The sequence below is a fragment of the Platichthys flesus genome, chromosome 10 (assembly GCF_949316205.1).
Source record: "Platichthys flesus chromosome 10, fPlaFle2.1, whole genome shotgun sequence".
NCBI lineage: Eukaryota > Metazoa > Chordata > Actinopteri > Pleuronectiformes > Pleuronectidae > Platichthys > Platichthys flesus.
The window spans coordinates 13,164,342-13,186,367 of NC_084954.1; the positions used below are offsets into that span (position 1 = coordinate 13,164,342).

General features: G+C 40.9%; 3 protein-coding genes across 5 annotated transcripts in view; all 3 read left to right on the top strand.

The window, feature by feature from the left end:
• The window catches only part of dlgap2a (discs, large (Drosophila) homolog-associated protein 2a), a 55,619-nt gene extending 47,103 nt beyond the window's left edge, over positions 1 to 8,516 (top strand). The window contains exons 8-12 of the mRNA XM_062397879.1: positions 647 to 735; positions 849 to 1,288; positions 1,378 to 1,469; positions 5,181 to 5,333; positions 6,027 to 8,516. Of these exons, the coding sequence (XP_062253863.1) occupies positions 647 to 735; positions 849 to 1,288; positions 1,378 to 1,469; positions 5,181 to 5,333; positions 6,027 to 6,233 (981 nt within the window). The 3' untranslated portion in view covers positions 6,234 to 8,516. The remainder of the gene's footprint in view (positions 1 to 646; positions 736 to 848; positions 1,289 to 1,377; positions 1,470 to 5,180; positions 5,334 to 6,026) is intronic.
• Positions 8,517 to 15,537: 7,021 nt separating this feature from the next.
• Positions 15,538 to 18,527, top strand: cln8 (CLN8 transmembrane ER and ERGIC protein). 2 transcript variants are annotated; one of them, XM_062397778.1, is made up of 3 exons: positions 15,538 to 15,663; positions 16,017 to 16,693; positions 17,146 to 18,527. In XM_062397778.1, exons 2-3 carry the CDS (start codon positions 16,151 to 16,153, stop codon positions 17,470 to 17,472), a joined length of 870 nt encoding a protein of 289 aa, XP_062253762.1. In that variant the 5' UTR covers positions 15,538 to 15,663; positions 16,017 to 16,150; the 3' UTR covers positions 17,473 to 18,527. The 2 variants fall into 2 exon arrangements, with proteins under 2 accessions (XP_062253762.1, XP_062253763.1); XM_062397779.1 differs by having other exon boundaries at positions 15,539 to 15,658.
• A 2,292-nt stretch (positions 18,528 to 20,819) lies between these two features.
• The window catches only part of arhgef10 (Rho guanine nucleotide exchange factor (GEF) 10), a 54,251-nt gene continuing 53,044 nt past the window's right edge, over positions 20,820 to 22,026 (top strand). For both annotated transcript variants that reach the window (XM_062397861.1, XM_062397862.1), the window contains exon 1: positions 20,820 to 20,972. The gene's annotated coding sequence lies outside the window, so the exon portion shown is untranslated. The remainder of the gene's footprint in view (positions 20,973 to 22,026) is intronic.

Here is a 22,026-nt window from a genome sequence, read left to right on the forward strand (position 1 = left end):
GCCATAAACAAAACCAGAAAAGTCTTGGGCTATGAGCTGGGAGATGCTACAAAGTTCCACAAAGCAAACAAGAGCTGCAGAGTCAGGTGATAGTTGTGTGAATTTAGTATTGTAAAAAAAAAAAATTCTGATCCATTAGTCATATTCAAATACTGATTAGTACAACATAGATCATTGGGGCCGGAGGATCTTCAACAATGAAAATTGTATCAACAACAAAAATATTCTTAACCAAATTTTTGCTTCTTGTGTTTTTGACCTGAAATTATAGTGTTGTTCTGTTTATGCACTGTAGCATAAACAGATCAATCAGCAAACAATCTGAAAATTATGAAACAACAATACGAATTGCAGAATTTACAGTCAGCCTTAGATATCCATAACAGTTTTTTTAAACTTTATATACTGTGCAGCTCCTCCTCCATCAATTTCAAATTAATTATACTGTGTAAATCCTCTGCAGGACACCTTTTCCATCTTGTTGCCTTTGCAGCCTCCATAAATCATGCAATGTTTGTACTTTCTGACAGCCTCTGTTCAGTTAAGGTGCTCTGTCCAGTCCCAAACCAATAAACCCAGTAACACCAGGGAATGGTAGCTCACATAATGAGAAGCACTGTTGCTTTGTGTCATTTCTTCATATTAGGTGGAAGCAGCCACCGACTCCGAATCTGAAAGCAAAAGCTCACCGGAGTACCACTCTGTCGGGATCCAGGTAGAAGATGATAAGAAAGGGTGAGATAATAATTTAAACCTTGTTAGAGAAGCTGAATGTTTGACGTTTACCCAATTGCCTCTGCCATTATCTGTCATCTTGTTCTGTGTGTGTGAACTGCATCCCTTTACAGACAGGGCAGGTTCAAGCGCTCCAACAGTGTGACTGCAGCTGTGCAGGCTGACATGGAGCTGGAGTGTTTCCCCACCATGGAGGACAAAGGCCTGCAGTTCGGCGGTGGCTTCCAGCGCCACTCGGAGCCCAGCACCCCCACGCAGTACGGGGCGGTGCGAACCGTACGTACCCAGGGACTCTTCAGTTACCGCGAGGACTACCGTACCCCCAGTGAACCCCCCAGCCCCAGGGAGACGACCAGCGAGGCCACATGGCAGCTGGAGCCCCCCTCCCAGCGGGAGAGCGCAGTCTCGTCAGTGGAGTCGGGCAGGGCGTCCCCGTCCCTGCGGAGGGACGGAAGCTGGTTCATGCAACTGCTTCACACGGAGACCAAGAGGATAGAGGGCTGGTGTAAAGAGATGGAGGCCGAGGCTGAAGAGAACGACCTGTCAGAGGACAGTGAGTTGTCTGCTGAAAAACCTCACATATTTGTGTGTCTGTGGATGGGTGTGTAGTGCAATATTTGACATGCTGTGTGTGTCTTTCAGTCCTAGGGAAGATCCGAAGTGCAGTGGGAAGCGCTCAGCTGCTCATGTCTCAGAAATTCCAGCAGTTCTATTGGCTGTGTCAGCAAAACCTGGTGAGAACCCAACCACAGAGTGTGTGAGAATATTCTGTCTGAGCCCATTTGTCTCCAGCAACTTCCCTGAAGTATCTTACAATTGACAGCATTATTTCTGTTTTTTATTGACTGTCGTGCTGTCACAGCCATGTTGTGGTCAGAGATACCCAGTCAGCTGTCTCACCTGATAACAGAGAATGTGTTTGTTTCTTTTTTTTTAACCCCACATACAATCAGATCTTTAATATATATTTATCGTTAATCAACAGTGAAAATTGAATTAAAGAAAACATGATCGAATTATTATACATGAATAGTCGGTAAAGTCCTGGTTATTTGAGATATTAGATATTTGAGATATTTGAGTTTATACATGACTTTATCTATCTATCAATGTAAAAATAATGTCTCAGAATAAGTAGAAGAGTTTAAATAAAGTTACTCCATTTCACTTTCTCAGAGAAGATCAAATCTGAATTTCAAGGGATTAGATAAGTTATAGTTTTCATTGGCTGCATTGTGAGGAAAAATGTCAAGATAAATGATAGGCACGTGTTACGAAAATCAACTTTTGTCCGTGTCCTCACCACCTTTGTTCTCCAGCCTTCAATACACATTTTATGCTTTAACAAACCGAATCAAAACCCCCTGAATATATCATTGATTGTGGAAAGCTGCACTACTGAGAATCGATATCTCGCACATTTATAAGTGACCTGAATGTTGTTTTGAATTGAACATTACGTGAGTGTGGATGTGTGTGTGTGTGTGTGTGTGTGTGTGTGTGTTTTGTGGGGGGGAGGAGAAGAGAGAAAAGGCGATGATTTTAAATAGACCTAAATATCCCAACGGCAGCTCCTCTAAGAAACACATACAGGGTGTGGGATGCTCTGCCTCACATTTTTATTGCACTATTCACCAACTCGTTTTATTGATTGCAGCCAAATGCCCAATATTTCACATTAGGTCGGTGCAGAGTTATGAGGTAGGCCTATAGTGATGCTGCTTTCGCATCAGAAACTGCTCATTCAGGGGGAGTGGAAATGGCGCGGGGATAGATGCAGTGAAAGAGCCTTTTAAACTGAGTCAAGACCTCTGCTAGTTCACTAAAAGAGCTTTTTCATTCCAAAGAGCTGCAACATTTCCCCACATAACAAACCCACGAAGAACAACTTTGTGAAATTAAAGTTCACAAACTGGCAGTTTAAAGACATGTTTACTGCTTTTCATCACCCGGCTTCTGTCGACCTCTTGGATCAACTTGATATAAAGTTTGACTCCAACGCTGCTTTAAAAGCAGAGTCTATGTTGAGCTCTTCTCTGGGAGGAGCTCCAGGATTAAGAGAACACAACACTGTCAACAGCCGCAGCTTAAAACTCACAGACTCCTCCTGAATCTGTCACCTCTAGATGTTCAGAGCTTTATGACTTCTGAGAACTGTTTGCAGAATAAAACTGAATAAGTGCGGAGGCAGAGCTACAGTAATTACTGGGAACAGAAATATGTTCTCATTTCCCCTTATTTCACCTTAAATGATGGATATTATCATGGGCCTATTTACAATCTTGTACTTTTTAATTATCCATGCAGACAACAGCCAGTGGCTATAGGCAGTTTGTTCAAATTTCTTAACTTTTTGTATAAACGTTCAGTTGGACTCAAAGGTGAAGTTATTACATTTTGGCGAAGGTCAAGGTCACAGAGACCTCATGTGCTTGAGGACTTGAAATATCAGAAACACATAAAAGGAATTTCATCACATCTGGCACAAACATTCACTTGGACTCACACAGGATGAATTGAATTCAGGTGAAGCTCAAAGGTTAACCTCACAAATCGACTTATTTGTCTCATGAAATTGAACATTACTGTTAATGAATCTTAGCATAAGACCTCAGGAAAAATTGACTCACAGATTACTGATTATCTTTAGGTGGCAAAAGGTCAAGGTCATGGTTGGAATCCACAAAACATGTTTTTTGCCTAATGAACATAATATCTCACGTCTGCCTTCATGAATTTTCTTCACATTGTGACCAGCTGTCAATCGGACTTAAAGGATCAGTATGTAGAATTTAGTGACATCTAGTGGTGAAGATGAATGTTGACGCTGATCACCCCTCAACTCACCCTCCCCTTCCAACATGAAAGAGAACCTGTGGAAACCTTCAGTTGTCATTAAAACTCAAATGTTTGTCCAGTCTGGGCTACTGTAAAAAGCATGGCGGCTACCATAGAGAGGGCCTGCTCCCGATGTGAATTTAAACTATTTTAAAAGTAGCATTACCACCATGTTGTAAATCTGTCGGACACTCAGTGTGCAGCACCGATCCCAGCCACCAACTCTAAACAGCACAGGGCTTAGAGTAAGAGTGTAAGTCTGGGGTTACAGAGCCGTCATGCTCATCACACATGTCGAACATGACAGACACCAATTCTACTGACTCGAGACAAATAAATCAGAGAGACTGGAGCACTGAGTCGAGTGGAACACTTGGACAGCTTAATTATACACCGTGTGATTACTGCTCTGTTTCTTAGTAACAGTGAAAAACATTGTGTACTCCACTCAATTCGTTCATGCAGAATGTAAAGTTGTGACATTGGCTTTGTAACCATTGTTACAGAATCTGTGAGTTGTATCATAGCTCCGTACCAGCCACAGTGTCTCTTTGTAGATCAACTGAGAATAAGTGAACAATTATTTATGCAACTGCACACATTAAACTAATTACAGATTTTACAGCTGTAATATTTGGTGTTGAGATATAATGTGTGCAGCGCAGAGAAAAATGTAAACCAGAGAGTTTGGTTTCTGGATAGACTGTAATTCCTGTTTGGAAAATGTTCACTTTTTTTTTCAGGTCCTAAAGCTACTGGGTGTTTTTCTAATTACATCAATAGCAATACTTTATATTGGTTAACCAGATTATGCTAGGTGTTGGCGTATTGTCTTGTGTTTGGGGTCATCTCTGCTTAACGTCTGGGTTTTTAAAGAATGGAACAAACATTGACTGAATTAATGGAAGAAAATCTGAAAGTAAAGACAAAAAAACTGGAATTTGACCTGTTACCTCAGCCGAAATGGCCCTCTTGTAGAGCGCATACTTCCACCATGGCCCCTTATATTTAATCAAGTAGCACCAATTTCCTAAATGTGCTTGATTTTTTGCATCAAGATCCATAAAATATTCCCTGCGAAAACAGTGGAAATGTTGAATCTTGCAATGAAAGACTTCGTGGCTTCCTCTCTGACCTTATTCCACATAAAGTTCCATATAAATTCGTCCAGTTGTTTTGTGTCTTACTGCCTCCAAACAAACAATCATACCAACAACCAAATGGACCGGGGTAAAAATATGAGGTGCTCTTCAATCTGATGTTCATTTCATTTCAGCACTCGAGTAATGAACAGAACCGAACTGACAAAAGCAGTTTATTACTTCTGACCTCATCCGAGAAAATATTGTCGTTACCCTTCATTTCGAGCAAAACCCTCCAACCTTGTGTATCCTTGCCTATTTTGATGAGTGTGATAGGACCTCTAGTGGATCTAAGGGGAAGTACAGTACTGACTTATTCCTTATACTCTATGAGCATGTGTTTCTATGCAGGTATTGCTGATTGTGTTTTGTTATTTGGACTGCAGACCCTGACCCATTAAGGTCACCACAGACACCGGCACCATCTTTTTATACCGTAACTCCTCTCACCCGTATCTCTTGCAGGACCCCAGTGCCATGCCGCGGCCCACCTCTCAGGACCTGGCCGGCTTCTGGGACCTGCTGCAGCTCTCCGTCGACGACGTCACCATGAAGTTTGACCAGCTGCAGCACATCAAGAACAACAACTGGAGGCCCGGCGACAGCCCGGAGAAGAAGGTGAGGAGCCTCCCCGGCACGGTGAGCCCTCAACCCAGTCAACTTTACAACACATTTCAGTATGGATGTAGCTCCTTCCTCAAAGTGTTAGTCCTCTGTCAGCTGCGTGAGTGTTGAACAGTAATAGTGACCAAGTACAGACTGAAATAAATCAATGTTATTTATAAATTTTTTGATCAGGGTGCCAGAGGGACATATTATTATTATTATCATAATTGTTGTTGTTGTTGTTGTTATTGTTATTATTATTCATATCAAGCAACTAGTCAAGAAGCTTGCAGCGAAACTAATTACATTAATTTTGTTATTTATTCATGAAGGGTTGTTAAATTTGGAGAAGCAGGAGTAGGTCTTTTAACATGTGTCTAACTCTAACACATGTGATGAATTCTTTCTTTGGAGATCTACTCTTAAAAATACACATCTAATGTGATATTTAATGACCTTTGATTTAACAAATTATTATTTTGGATTTAACATTTTATATTTAAAAATATTTTTGTATATTTCTATATTCAATACAATTTGGGCTTTTCTTTGCTCAAGATTAGATTTTCCTAAAATAATATTATAAGCCCCCTGGAAGGATTTAAACAATATTTGCAACCTTCCACACCACAATGATTTGCATACAGTGTCCTAGGAAAAAGTGTACAATCACTACAAAGTTATTATCTATTCTTCTTCTTAAAGCCACCAGCTCCACTACCAAAGAAGACAGTTCGACAGAGGAGTTTGGTGACGAGGGAGAAATCCTTGGACCTCCCAGACAGGCACCGACAGGAAGCCCGGCGGCGGCTCATGGCGGCCAAGCGGGCGGCCTCCTTCCGGCAGAACTCGGCCTCGGAGCGAGCGGACAGCATCGAGATCTATATTCCCGAGGCTCAGACTAGACTTTGAGAAGATAGGGTCAGGGGCCACCGTGTCTCCCTGCTCCACACGTTTAAACAACTTTAAAACTAGCCTTTTTCTAGACTGCTACTCTCTCTACCCTTCCTTTATCCATCTGTAGCCATCCTTAATATCCATCGCCATCGGTCTGTAGGACGAGCCGAGCCTTCTCTCCCATTGCCAGAGTGTATGTTAGCAGGAGTAAATGTCTGACACGTGTCGGTTGGGTTTCTCCGTGGTTTGCTGGAGACCGCGATGCCCAGTCTACAAGCGCTCTCTCTCATCCAGGATGGGTACATCTGTAGTTTTTCAGCATTTGCAAAGTGCCATTCAAAAAGTGCAGCTTTGAAAACCTACCAGCAACCAGGCCTTTGAGCTAAAATGAGTAAATGAGAGAAATTCTATTTATTTCAAGATGTTCGAAAACGGTCAAAGTGAGTAAACCTTCAGTATTTTTAGATTTAAAGTTAGATTGTGGCTCTTGTTTCTCTGTACTTTTTTGGAGCAAATGTTAATTACAAGGTAAATATCACAGAATTGTTGTAAGTTCTAAACTTTGAAAAGTGCCAATGCTTGAAATACCTCAACTATGTGCATGTGGCACTGATCACCCATCAAGGTTATTCAGGCAGCCCTTATAAGCTCTGAACTGGTCAGTGTTGAAAAATGCAGCTTTCTACCCTATCTGGTTGTACTCAAACATTGTTTCATGGTCTGGATTGGTGGAAGAACGACATCCATCAGCTCATTAACATGCACATTTCAATCTACTCTCCTAATATATCTCATGCTCCTGTTGCCAACTTTTAAATAGGGACATTTACTTGAAGCAGAACACATGAAAGTCTCGTGCCAACACCTGCATCATGTCATTGCAGTAGGAAAATAAACTATGAAGATTTGTGTAACTCCTTAGTTAAAAAATGTGTAGACAAATGCACTTATGCACTTATTACGATTCTCTCTATTTCCAAGGGAAATGTATATACCCAAGTTCACAATAGTACTGTTGTATTTTTTTAATTGTGAGCGGGAAGAATATTCATTGTGTTTATTTTTTCCCCACAAATCCGCTGCTTCCCTGCCCTCTCTATTGCTTTGGACAAATCTGGATCTGTCGCAGCTTAATCACACACCCGCAGACACACACACAAAACTGTGTTTTCATTGAATACACTTCTCTCAGGCCCTTCCAACTAGTGCCCCCAGACACAGTTCATGAGGAGTGATTGAAAAATAAAACAAAATATCTGCATGTTAGTTTCTTTAATTAAAGAATTTTGCGGTGTGTTAATTTTTTTGAAAAAGTTTTGCGTTGCTGAAAGTCCAAAGAAGGAGAATTTTAACTGTGCTGACTCAATCAAGGAATCACTGAGAAGTAATGAAAAAGAAAGAATTGGGGCAAAGGGACTCGAGAGGGATGGAAGAAGAGAGTCCCCAATATCTAAAAATTGCATATCTCCTGTTGAAAGGAAACACAGGAGTCACAGTCTTTAGCTGTGCAGACCCAGGTGTGATATTTAAACATTTAAATATCATAAACTATGACGAGTTTATCAAGAAATTATTTGCCATCGATAACCATCTTAATGCTGAGATTGGCTTTGGTAAATTTGTAAATTTAACCTTTCGTTTTCACAAGTGTTAGATGAAGTGGACATTTCCACATATGCTACAATTGGATGCACAATGTAAACAACTTCATATGAAGAAGAATTTGCCACAAAATATTTTATTACACCTACTACCTGCCTGGTGTAACTGCAATGTAGCTAATTGTACCGACTGACAAGCCAATGCTAGCTTGGTTTACGTGACAAGTTCAGATTTAAGCGTGAATATACCTGAAATGTGTTCAATAATATGTTTCTGAGTGATGACAGCTTCAATGAGAGCGAGTTGACCGGGAAGCGTCATGATTTCATCTATTCTGTAGTTTTTTGCTGCAAAACTGAACACACGACGTTGGTCCTCGTGTCCTTTACCAGGCTTTTAAAGACTTCTTTTGCGATATATATTGAATTTACCATGCTAGCTACTCTTCCTAGAATCATAAAGGCATGTGGAGACAAGTTTTTGCGCTACAACTCGATTTAATAAATGAATGATGAAATGAAATCACCCCATAGATTCTAAAAACTCAGGAGGGACATGAGGGACATGGAGATAGATTTACGAATCCCTGGTGCAACCCGTATCTTGGCATGTGACACGGTAGTAAGGAAAACAACACTAAAGTTGCGGGGCTGGGATAACAATGTCCCCACTTGTCCCAGAGTTTACTCCCAGGTATTGAAAACAAGCTAGTCTTGAGCAGAGGCCAAAACTCTGCGGTTCTTTCTTCCGCATCGCCGAGCTAAAGACTGTAGTCTGTTGGTAAAAACTTTGAATAATCAATCAACTAAATGGTGCTGCTTTTTATTTAATCAATACAGTACTTGACAAACAATCAATGCGACACTGTCCTGTTAGCAGATCGATACATCACTTAAAACTCTATTTTTATGACTATTTTTGGTTGATTAATTGTGCCAGTGTGCCTGGCATCATTAAGCGTTGGACCAGGGAGATTCATCATAGAGCATAAACAACAAAAGTACACTTCTGTGAATTGTAGCTCACGCAGAGATACAAATAGTCCCTGTGTCATCAGCACTCTGTCGAAACATTTTTAAGATTACCATAGCATATAATTTAACTTTTTGTGCTACAGATTGTATTTTTGATAAATACAATCCTAATTTTTTAACCGTATAGGCTCTTTGGTAAATTCAAGAAGACACAAAAGAAAAAAGGCTCCGAATCAACTTTGTCCAGAATGACAGAAAATCTCTTCAGACGTCAACTTTTCACCACATCAGAATGGAATGTTCACTTTCAATTTATCATCAACTCTTGTAGCAGAACTCAGACGAGACATTTCAGAGAGCTAAGAAATATTTTCAATCGCCAAGTAACCAAATTTATCAGTAGAGTGTTTCTGATATGTCATGCCATTCTTCAGTTAAAATAAAACACACAAACACACACTCATCTATACTTGTGCCCTTTTGTTCATACAGAGGCAAGGACCTTTAACAGCATGACAGCAGGTTTCTGGAAAGCGTCTGGGTGTGTGATGCCAGGCAGTTGGCAGAGCTGCGACGTTCCCCTGCTGTTGCCACAGTGGCAGGCAGACGGGGTAGAGACAGACTCGGCCTGACATATGCTGGCTTAGAGGAGACGAGAGCACCGCACTGAGCCCCAAACCGCTGGTGTTGTGTGCTGTTGTGTAGCTGCGAGGCTGTTTCTGTGTGTAGCGCTGGGCGCTGGGCAGGGTATTTTTTCCAGCCTGCCTTTGACTAAGCAAAGCAGCTTATGTAAGATTTCAGGGTCCTTGGTGAGATCAAGCTAACAGCCTCCGAGGCCCTTCAAAGCTTATGTTGATAGATGTTTTGCTGAATAGTGGCCCACACTGTAAAACTTAAGTATCAGCACTGTACAAAATTCAATCTCTGCGGAGCTAGTTTCTCTGAGGGCTGTCATCGACACATCAGAGCCGTTTTCTCTCATATGCAAATCGATCGGTTAAAGCATTTCTCCCGCTTCTCCTAGAAGCTTTCTCTGCTCATAGCTGCGATGAGACCTTTTTTCTAGTTAGACCGTGGCTGAACCATTTTAAATAGCAAAATGAGATCAGTGCCAGAAGTCAGAGGGGCTGAGGAAAAAGTTGAAAGGATTTGTGCAATAGAGACACAGGCTTTAGTAAATTTGCAGCGATACAGTCAGAAGAAAGGCAGATATCATATATTTAGTTTCAGATCAATTTCCTTTCCAGGAATATAAACTATCTTGGTACCTTGAAACACTCTCAGAGCCGTTTCCTTAGCTGTGAACAACATCTTTCTGCTGTAATGATTATAAGTCAGAAGAAGTGTTTTTTACCCTTTTACTCTCTTTTGTCCAAGCAGGTAACACTTTTAGGTGGACAGCTGTAATGGCCTCCGGTTGACAAAGTGATTTTGTATTTTCTTGCAGTGTGGCTGTATTTTTCCTTATCTTTATTCCAGAGTGTTGTTCTTGGTTTGAGAGCAGGACTTATTGATTACACGTTCAGGTTTTGTAATGCTCTCACTCAAAGCCCTGCGCTCGCACTCAATTATACGCTGCTTGTGCTTAGATTTATTTGTGCGACAAGTCTGTTCAATCCCCATCCAGTAGATTGCCAGGTGTCACTTTTGCTGTCGGTACTGTTCCTATAAAATACAGGGGGGAGAAAAACAAGGCACCTTATATTTTTAGTTTTATAGCTGCTAGCTACAGTGTTCCCATAATGGAAATATCTTGAGATCCTTGATTTCGCTGCCCCATGTTGACCAGAGATCTAAGATTAAGATTAAGATACATTTATTAGTCCCAAACACATGCACAGACATGCACAGGCACACTCATGCAGGTAGGGAAATTTAACCTCTGCTTTTAACCCATCTGGTGAAGGACACACAGAGCAGTGAGCGACCATGTACGGCGCACAGGGAGCAGATGTCTTGCTCAGGGGCACTAAATCCTCTTGGATTTTTGGACAGTTCAATCCAGGTTCGTCTTTTTGTTGTTTCTCCGTGGAGTCGAACCAGAGACGAACCAGAGACCTTTTCTGCCCATAGTCCAAGTTTCTGCCACTAGTCCACCGCTTCCTGTCCTATCCCTGCTCCGTGAAGGTGTCGTGAAGGTTCCTCTTCAAACCCACAGACAGAATGCCAGCCTAAGCCGTGGAGGGCGCGAGTGCATAAACCCGGTAAAAGTAACCACCCTTACAGGACTCTCAAAGACAATAAGCCAACACACCCTCATTTATGACAGGACAATTTGGCTTTTCATCACTACATCTGCCTTTCTATTGAATGGGGATTTTAGACAGACCTGTTGCACAAAAAATGCAGCAGTAAAAAAATCCAAGCTCCAAGAGCAGACGTGCATGGAGGCAGTGTGAGCGCGAGGAGTAGAGTTGAACCTGGAGTGCAGGAAATCTAAGTGTAAGCAGGGTATATTTGAGTGAAAGCGCTAAACAATCTGAGCGTGAAGTCCTGTTTTCAAACTGAAAAATCAAGTTCTTGTGAAGATAGGATGAAGAAAAAAATCATATGGCTGTTTATACATTTGGTCGTTGTACACATATGTGGTGCGTATGGTGCTCTGAGCACCGAAGGATTCCTCACATGGCAGAAAGAAGCTGTAGTAATGTTTTTGATTAAAGGTCATGGTACTCAAAAGTGTCATCTCCCGAAGACCCAGAGGGCAGAAAATGCCATCAATTTCACATTTAATATAATGAGGGCAAAAAATAACTACAAGTGCCATCTTTATCCAGCATGACTCCACACACGCCGCATATCCATCAGTTTTGTGTAAGAGGACCATTCCAACCATCTCCCTCTGTATTTCTATAATTTCAACCCATATCTTGACATTCTGTGGCCTCTGTTCCAGTATGTGACTGTCTGTCCACTTCTGACTCTTGAATCCATGATGTGAAACGTTTCAAGGGGACTATTTTTCATGCCGTGGAAAAAGCGTTAGACTCACTCAGAGATATAATCCTGATATACAAGACTTCCTTGAACCTGGAATGTGAGACAACTCTATAATTACGAGATAAAAAGGAATAAAATGTAGTTGTTTAGCTAAAACTATTTTCATCTCTTGTATATCATATCTATAGTGAAGATGAATATAATTCCAAATATTCATTATTTGTAAAGAAATATATATATAGATATATAAATATATAATATATGCTTCATTGAAAACATGACTATTTTCTGCTCTTGTTCATGTTTTGTTTTCATTTTTACTTTGTTATGGTTATTTTCTAAGCTGATATGATGGCATGCGAAATACTGATTCTGAATGTAGGCTTCTGTTTTTGTCAGAGACGACCACACTGCCCCACTGATGTACATTTGCTATGTATTTATTTCAGTCGACCACATATGCATTTCTCAATGTTTGTTTTTTCAGTGCGAGTTACTGTACCACAGGGTTACTTTTGTATTATTTGAGACGTTTGCAACAACATATGCATCTCCCTCCATTTCTTTCCTAGCTGAGCTATTGAAAGACTTTTGAGTAGTTTGATCATTGCTGAGGTCATCACATGTAAATAATTCAGCGATTAAATTTTTGGAGAAAAAGTTTGGAAACGTTTCTCTGTGTCGTTTCTTCAGTCAGTTGCTCTCATGGCAATATATGTCGGTCAGATGTAATGAGTTGATTTATAATAAACCCCTTCAAGATTTAATTTCACATTGTCAGACTCAACAGCTATTTATTGCCTCAGCTAATAACAGTATTCCCAGTGGTATTAGCTCACGGGAGGAGCTCAATGAGTTAATCATATTGTTCTCGACATTCCATGTGTTTTCTATTTGCTCAACAAATTTCCATGGAGGTCCCTGGCACAAAGGGAAATCATTTGCTTACTTACAACTTGCTTGGAATAGACTGTTAGCTTGGCCTGCGGTAATGCTGTTTGCAGCTTTCTTTCTGAATCTGCAAAAGTGACCTGAAATACCTCCTCTGCTACACAAAGAGCCGGTCACCTGTTTACTCTGTGAAGTGTGGTAGCTCGGCTCAGTTTGAAGAACTCCGAGTTATAATAACGAACGTATCACGTGATATTTCACACTGCACCCTTAACAATACACATAACAAGTGGGAAGCTGAAAAATTGAACAGTTCTCGAGAAAGGTGAGCCAGACAGAATGTATGACTATTTTGGTCCTGAATTTTAATGCACTTTCTGCAGAAACACAGCTGAAACATCAAAATCTTGTAAAATTGGGGTCCGTGGTCTAATTTGTGTCACTTTTGGGGTCCCTGACATGCAAACCTTTTGAGAGCCTGTGTCATATCCAACATGATCTGTTCAGCGGCAACACTGCTGCAGACAGTGAAATGGTGTTTTGTGAAAAGTAGGCTATGCAGTTTTGTTACATAGCTTTCACACATCCCGGTGTGAGGGTAATCTGATTGAGGCCCATGACAAGAAAAGAGCAGGGCTCCTGTGCCATACCCATGATTCCACTGTCAGCTTTGTCATATTTGGTTTACTTGTCAAATAAAATGTGAGGATCTGACCATACATCAGGACTCGAACTTCAACTTTAAAAATCTAAACCTTCCATGAAATTCATCTCACAGGCGCTGCAGACGTGTCTTCATTTGTTCTGATTTTGTTTTTTGAAGAACTCTGCCTCATTGAATGGACACTTTTTGTTGAATCTTTTTTTTCTCTACATCTTGGGTCACAATGGCAACCATATGCTTTGATTTGAATTTGAATCTGAATTTGATTGGCAGTGATGGCAGCTGTTGCTTTTTTACTTTGTCTTACATACTAAATATAAACACCAAGGTTAATCTTCCCAATGTTACAAAAATCACATCGTTTGGTAGAATAAGATGTGACATGTGAAAATGTCCTGGTGCTACAGGTGTTTTTTCCACAATGCCTCGCTCTGCCTGGCCTGGGCGACCTAACGCTACTTAGCATCACGGTATCACTTATCACTCAATAAGATAGGCAGCACAAAACACAAAACAAGCCAGCAACAATACTCCCCCATTTGTCAAAAAACCAACAGAACACAGCACATTATCAACATGTAACAGCAGCAGGTTACAGCAGCAACTTCATATTATACAGTGGTTTCATTTCAAACTTAAATATTTAGCCTAAATTGTGAAGGGGGGGGAGACATGACTTACCTCAGTCAAGGTCAGAGAGCAATAGCAACTGTCTTAAACTTTAACAGTATTTAAGGAAGTCAACATCCAATCAGAGGTCTCCTATCAAAATTGCCCAATCAGATTCACCCTGTTGTCACAGCAACAATGGAGGTATTGAGAGTGTGTCCCTGTCAATCAAAACCATCTTATATTTCAAATCTTAGCATCTGGTTGCTATGGTGATAGAACCACCTAATGAAGAGGATATTTTTTCTTAGTAAGATTTTTTGATGGTGAGGGATTGGTTTTTCCTCAAAGGAGCTACACACCTCATGTAGACAAATTAAACCTCCTCTATCTCTGAAGTTAGACCAGGCTTTGAATTCCCAAACACTGTGTGCTAATGAGAATGATAAAGGTGTAAGTTTCGCAGCAAAAGTTGTCAGACTCTAAACACTGCAATTTTCAAAAGTGTTAATATATGCAACAATTTGGCCTGGGAGGTGTTTGTCAGGAAAAACAAAAAGTTGTTGTTTGTCCCACTCAATGAAGCGAACAGGAGAGTTAAGAAGATGTCAATCCTTTAAATGCAAGTCAGAAAAATGGGTTTATTTATAAATTTGCCTAAACCAAACTTCTGATTGATTTTCATTCATTCTTTTATGTACATTTTTTGGAGAGGTCACAAACAATCAGATGTTGTTGCATCAGTCGTTTAAAAACACTAGATTCATAGTGCTCAACTAAACTCATTTGCCTTGTCTGACACATATGAGGTGATGTTGTCATCTGCTGGACAAAGAAAGAATTGCATGCTTTTTTTCAAATAATAATAATAATGGGATCTGCACCACTCCCAAATATCAGCTGTGTATTTTTTTTTTGCTCGATTTATTGGGTGAAATACATTTCTTATAGATCATAACTGAGATCAAATCATTTTTTCTGTCATTTCATTTCTTAATACAGAGTATGCATAAGAGCCACAGAGTGTGTGCAATTCCTGGTGTGTTTATTTGAGCTTTTATTGATGGTAACCTCACCTTATTTTATATTCCGGTATTAAATGACTTGCTCATTGAACCATGTAGATCTAAAAGTCCGCAGCACACATCACAAACCACAGCATAAGCATAAATCTGTGGAGGAATTCATAGTAAGCTGGTAAATATTAGATAGATAGATAGATAGATAGATAGATAGATAGATAGATAGATAGATAGATAGATAGATAGATAGATAGATAGATAGATAGATAGATAGACAATTACATAGATAGATAGATAGATAGATAGATAGATAGATAGATAGATAGATACTTTATTGATCCTGAGGGACATGTGAGGATATTAATCAGCATCAAAGGTTTTGATAAAATAATATTGTATGTAATACAGAGATTTATTTTTACTTTTAATAATCATGTTATTCAAAATGCAGCAAAACTTGATTTAGGTCTCATTCCTGCACTCAGTCTGTTACTGAAGAACTGGATTGAAATGATAATTAAAGGGACAGTCGACAACCAATAGGATTCTGAGTCCTTTCAGTGTGGTCCAATGGGAGTTCCGGGAAGGAGTGACTTCCTGTTCGGAGGTCACATGACCAAATTGAAGTCGTATGATCTGAGTTTTTGTTGTGAGGCTGTTTGTGTCTTCGTCTCTCTGCTCGGCTGAGTTCAGGGGAATCGTCTCTGCTCAGAATGAACCTCACAGAAGCTCGCTAGTGTTCGGTGAGTGAACATCGCTTCTTCTGACTTCCTGTTTTTTTCTGTAGCTTCGGTCAGCTTCACGCTCGTGTGTGTTGTTTGTGCTAATCTGCTGACAACTCAGTAAACTTTACCTTGACTCATGTTATTATATGATACAAGTTTGTCTCTTTGCTTGTAAGTGTTGTAGATTGTCTGGTTTTGTTAGTACAAATGAAGCTACCGCAAAAAGTGTGTGTTCGTTGATGCTACGCAGCTGTGAAAGGGGTTGTTCTTAAATGAGAGTTAACCATGTAGCATAGCTAAGCTAGTTTTCTTGCTGTCATTGTGTTGTGTTCTATTAATGTTCAATGTATGATCTGTTGTGTCATCCTCAGTTATTCTGCACGTGACCCGCACGCCATGCACGTGCCACGCTCTGCTCACAGACCCACCCGCAGCTGAGCCCCCCCCACTAAATTCAACTTAGAGCTCCAGTCCCCCCCCCCCCCCCCCCCCCCCCATCACCATCATGGATCCTGTCCCGCAGCCCAGCCCTCTGCTCTCCCAGCCCAGTGCGGAGTACTTCCAATGGGACCTTCGCCTCCAGCTCATCGGTCTGGGTTTCAGCTTCTATGCAGCAGTCTTCCTCCTCTCTCACCTCCTGTCCCTGGCTCTGTCCCACACCTACAATTCGCTCCTCGCCAAGGAGAAGGTCTTCTGGAACCTGGCAGCCACCCGGGCGGCGTTCGGCATCCAGAGCACCGTGGCCGGTCTCCAGGCGCTGACTGAGCACTCCAATTTGACCAGAGACAAAGTGAGAGGACAGGAGGACTGGTCGTGGTTCAACGTCCTCACAGCCACGGGGTTCTTCATGTTTGAGAATGTTGCACTACACGCCTCCAGTGTGGCATTCAGGTCATTCGACCTCCCACTGGCGACACACCATTTCTTCGCCCTGTCAGGGTATGCGGGGGCGGTGGTGTGGGACTCCCTTGGCCACTACCTGCCGATGGTTACGCTGCTGCTGGAGATAAGCACGCCGTTCACCTGTATATCCTGGATGTTACTGAAGGTAGGGGCCTTAAATCACATTGTCATGAGTTAAAGCACTATTCCATTGTCATGATTCTGAGAAATTGCCTTTACCTATTCTTTCTATTACAAGCGCAGGTACCATACTAGCATCTTAGGGCTGTAGTTGCAGCTGATACTATTAATTTATCATCTTTGCCTTATTGATTTTAGTCACCTAACCTATAAATTACAAGATACTTCATCAGGTTTCACTTCTTCTTCCTGTGCACCTCATGACCGCTCCTGTCAGAAATAGACTTTAGCCTCCCTTAATAGAGGAAGTTCAAATCACAGAAGAACTGAATCAGTATTTAAACCTTTAGAATTTCTCCTAAAACGTTTGACCCTAAACACATAAGCCACACAGATGCAAAGTACATAAAAAATGTTAAAAATATTAAAAAATAGCTTTCGACAATGTGTATTTCTGGGTTTCTTTCACCTTAACAGGCCGGCTGGGCACGCACCCTGATCTGGAGAGCTAACCAGTGGGTGATGATCCACATGTTCCACTGTCGCATGGTGCTCACCTACCACCTCTGGTGGGTAACCTTCACCCACTTGGGGGAGATGATCACCCACGTGGCCCTGCCCCAGCTCCTGCTTTTCTTCACTGGCCTTGCTCTGCTTACGCTCATCATCAACCCCATCTGGACGCACAAGAAGACCATGCAGCTGCTCAAGCCTGTGGACTGGAACTTTGAAAACAAGCCAGCTACCTCATACAGGGCTGCGGACAGCCAGTCCGGGGCTTCCATCAAACCTCATGCCAGCTGAGGGCAACTGAGGAGGTCCTTTCTTATCTGACCGATGCCATGTTTGCATTTACTTGTTATTCTTTTAAGACGGATGTTTGAAGTTACTTTTAACATGAGGATAGTAAAATGGATATTTTCAAGACTCATTATTTTTAAAACAACACAATCTAGTTTATAAAACGTGTTTGAAATCATTTGGAGTCTTAATATTTGGAGAGTGGCGTCTCTCTCCCACATCGTCTGGATTTGCTCTATGTTACTCTGGTGTATCGTGCAGAAACAATTGCAACAAGCTTCACGACTAAAGAGAAAGTGACAGTGTAAGAAACCAAAACCAGACTGAATATCGGCTTAAAGACAAAAGCATGCAGGACAGATGCTGACCCTGTTAATAATCAGGTCTCCTGATAAATAACCTTTGAGGCTAACTGGCTGTTTTGGGTGTGGGTGAAGTCATATATATGAAATCCGGCTTGCCTGCAGAGGAGAGTTAAAAATGCTTTCAGGCAATTTAATCAGTGTGTTTGTATTTGTTTTATTTTTATGCTCTGCCGTCAACTTGTGTTTATGAAACTGATAAACGCATTTGTCATCCCTTTCACCTGTCGGTGGATCTTGAGTGTAGCCGAGAGCAATTCTTACATTGTCTTGCTTTTAGTCTCTGCTCTGAAACCCACCTAGATAAACATTGCCTCCCATCAGGTTTTTACTTTCTGACAGATTTCATTTAGGTTTTAGTTTTTTTAATAATCTTAAGAAAAGAAAAAAAAATTACAACTGGTTTGCTCTTCAAAGGTATATGTGGTTATGTAAGGCAGTGGAATGGGTCCCTGCTTGCATGTGTCACCTCCAAACACCGGATTGTTAAAGATCCATTCTTCCATTTTAAGTCCAGTTTATTCACAGGAGGGCAAATATACAACACAGCAAATCCAGCAAGAGCCATTCAAAAGTACAAACATAAAAAATTGAATTCTGTTTACTCTAATGAAAAATCCGCCCACAGGGTTAACTGATTTGACTTATTGTGCAGAAGAAATGTAAGTGTTGTCGGACCGTTTGAAGCTACTGTACACTTAGTTTTTTGAGATTTACATCCTGTCGTGTTTGAGGAGTTGTTCCATTTTTAATCTCTGTGCAGCCACAGCTGCTTCTGGTTAGCTGCTGTTTATAGTTGAGTCCTGTTAGGCTGTCAGTGAAAGACGACCAGTAGTAACACGTCGTCAGCTCGGGGGAGACATGACATGAGAGGAGAGGTTATGCTCCTTCTCAGTAGTCATCAAACGACTCTGCCATAAAGTCACGTCAAGAATGTGGCCTTTGTCTTCCGGGGCTTTTACAACGGATATTCAGCACTTATTGGGCAGCGTAGGAAAGAAAATTGAATCATGCTTAGAGCATTAGGTTCTGAAGGTTATTCATTAGCGCTAGTGAACACTAAATGAATAATGGCATGAGTCAAATCCTGATTCTCATTCAGAGAAAACTATTTATTGTGGCCATGATAGAAGGAGCCTTTAATGAATCTTCTTTACGGGTAGAAAAAGAAATCAGGACCGGTTCCCTCCACAAAGGCTCTATTGTTCAGAATGGAGATGTAATGTGCCATTATGGAAGCAGTATTGATGCAGAATAACCATGAAAGCAGTCTGGTTCCTGGTTTCACATTGATAATAATTTGAATTAGAAATGTTTGGATATAGTTGATGCTTATTCCAACTCAACCCGCATCAATATTTCAATACGTGTTTTTCATTTTCTGCACAATGTCATCATTGTTCTTGGCCTTAAGTGTTTGATGTGTATGTCACAGAAATTTTGTATTTAAATGTCAAACTTTAAGATCTTTTCACCATCTGTCACATTTCTCAGCGCATTGCCTGTATCTGTATTGTTACTGTGCATCATAACTAATTATGTTAATAAGGACTCACGTATTCAACAAGCTCAATTAGTAGCATTTTGGGAAATATTGTCATCAAATCCGTTATACATATGTGAAGTAATCATGTGATCTCTTACCGTATGTGTGAGCCTAAAAATGACCAACAGACTATATTCTATTTACACTCTGCATTTTCATTTTTATGAGGGCTTAGTTACAGTGTTCTGTATTATAATGGGATGGGTGGGTGGTGGTATAAGCTCCATAACATTCAACATCCTGTTTGTGTTTTAGTCTGAGTTGCACACTGTCTGCTCTCAAACAGAATTGTTTCCATAGGTTTTGGTCATACTTGAATGTTTCATGGTTGTGCATCTGCCTGTAGGTGGCAGCATGACAGAAAATATGCATCCTAGGTTTTGGTTTGACCACACATCAGTTTGACACACTTTCTTTCCACTTGATTGTTTTTTGGTAACATTCAATAAAACCAAGTTATATGAGAAAAAATGAATTTAAGTGTACTTTTCCCCAAAGAAATCTTTTTGGAATTTTGAAGTATGTAGGTGTAAGTTGCACATACACACATGCAGGTTTGAGAGCTGTCCTCATTAGGACTTTGACTTGACATCCATTCATTGGGGACAGCCTAACCAAAACCTTTCCTTAACCTATCCACAATTCACATCTTACCATTCACCTTAATCTTAGTTAAAGGTAAGATAAGAGCTTAACTATAACCTTAACCACAGTTACTACTTTCCTTAACCATAGTTACTACTTGCCTTACGCTTACCTTAACCTAAACCAGACTTAACCATAGTTAGTGCTTGCCTTACACTAACCTTAACCATAGTTAGTGCTTGCCTAACCCTTACTCTAACCTTAATCTAAAACTTTATATTATCTAAATTTTGAACTAGCAACCTTAGAAGTCAAATATCAATGTTGCATGACAAGGTAGAGATTTAACACAAATATGGAGACGCAAACCCTGTCCACGTGACATACAGGCTACTATATATATGTATATATATACACAATATTGTCCCGATGGAGCGTCAGAATACAGCAGTGAAAAGCCTGCACAGCTCCAGTGGGAAATCAGTGCAAACCAGTCGACCCATTATTTTAAATTAAAGGATTTACACCTCTGTCGCTTACTCGTTTTTTCTCACACACACACACTAACACACACACACTAACAAACACGCACACACACACACACTCACTTCCACTACACTCGAACACAACATCAGTCTCCGGACAGCTGTTTTCGAAGGGGGTTGGGAGTTAGGAGGGGGTGCACCTCACAAGTCACGTGAGCACCGAGGAACTCCTTCGGTCCGGGTCCCGTCGGAGACTTGACTGATGCCCGGGACCGCCAATCAGAGCTTCCCTGGTTGCACCCTTCGGCCAATCAGCTGCCAGGAGGAGGAGTAGTTTTCATGGATGGAGTCAGCTCGGTTCGCAGGCAGAGAAGTTAGCAGAAGGACAGCGGAGGACAACTGGATGTTTGGATGTAGTTTGTATTCCCAGAGTCGTGTCACGGTCAGGAATGCGTCGGCTCTGACATTCACACGGTGTCACAGGAAGGAATACGAGCATTCGTTTGGGGAAAAAGTCATTAAATGGTGAGTTGAGGACTTTTCTTTTTTAAGTTTCTGAGAAAGTTGGAAACATCCTAACTTTTCTGCTAGCTGTTTGCTCTCAATTCAAACAGGAGCCATTAGCCGGCTAACTCATTGATGAAAAAGAACTTGGACGTGTTTTGTGTTGTGTGTGAAACGTGTGACCTGCGTGTAGTTGATGTGGAGAGCAGTGTGTTGGGACATGGCTATAACGTGGCGCCTCAGCCTCACTGTCAGGTTGCCAGCGAGCTGGACTACCTGCCACAGCACAGACAGCCACTGCTTTTATTAAACCATGCTTTTATTTTGATGAACACAGAATTAAACTGTATGGCGTTAACATGTCCCAGTTCAACCTCTCCTGTGTTGAAGAATGAACAGGATACTTACACGTTTTCTCAGGGGTTGACTGTCATTAACATCATGATAGTCAGGGCTGGGAGATATGGGCAAATATGATATCAAGATCAATACGTTCACATCAATCGATATCGATAGTTATCATGATAAATATCACATTATTATATCTAAGTTAAAGTGAATGTTGTGGTTCGGAACTCTTATTCATGAGCAAAGTGAAAAACACTTGATACACAGCAAAACATTGAACAAATCTGATCATGTTTGCACTGTACATAAGCAATGTGATGATAAAAGTGTGGTATTTGTTATTGCTATGGATGAAAATTATAACAACCTCATACTTCCATGAACCCACTCTCCCTCTTCAAGGATGCCTATGCAGGTGTTATATGGCATTTTGCCTTTTATAAACAGGGATTCAAAAGCATGTCAAGTGTGTCATCTTGATTATAACCATAACTTCATTCATATGTAAAACATATTCATGAAAAAATCTAAGAATTTCAGCTGCTCTAAACTTGCATGAACTCATTTATGGGTGAGGAAGTGCTTCTGAGCTGCAGCAGTTATCCAATCTACAAATTCAAGTAGTCATGCATAGCATTCCTCAGTGAAAAGGAAGCACAGCTCCAGTCAACTGGAAGATCAGTGCAAACAGGTAGTAAAACCTTAATTTAACTCGAAAGGCTCTCAG

Coding starts and splice junctions, on each gene's coding strand:
- cln8 (XM_062397778.1), top strand. CDS start 16,151: ATGGATCCTGTCCCGCAGCCCAGCCCTCTGCTCTCCCAGCCCAGTGCG. Junction 16,694..17,145: donor TATCCTGGATGTTACTGAAG/GTAGGGGCCTTA, acceptor TCACCTTAACAG/GCCGGCTGGGCACGCACCCT.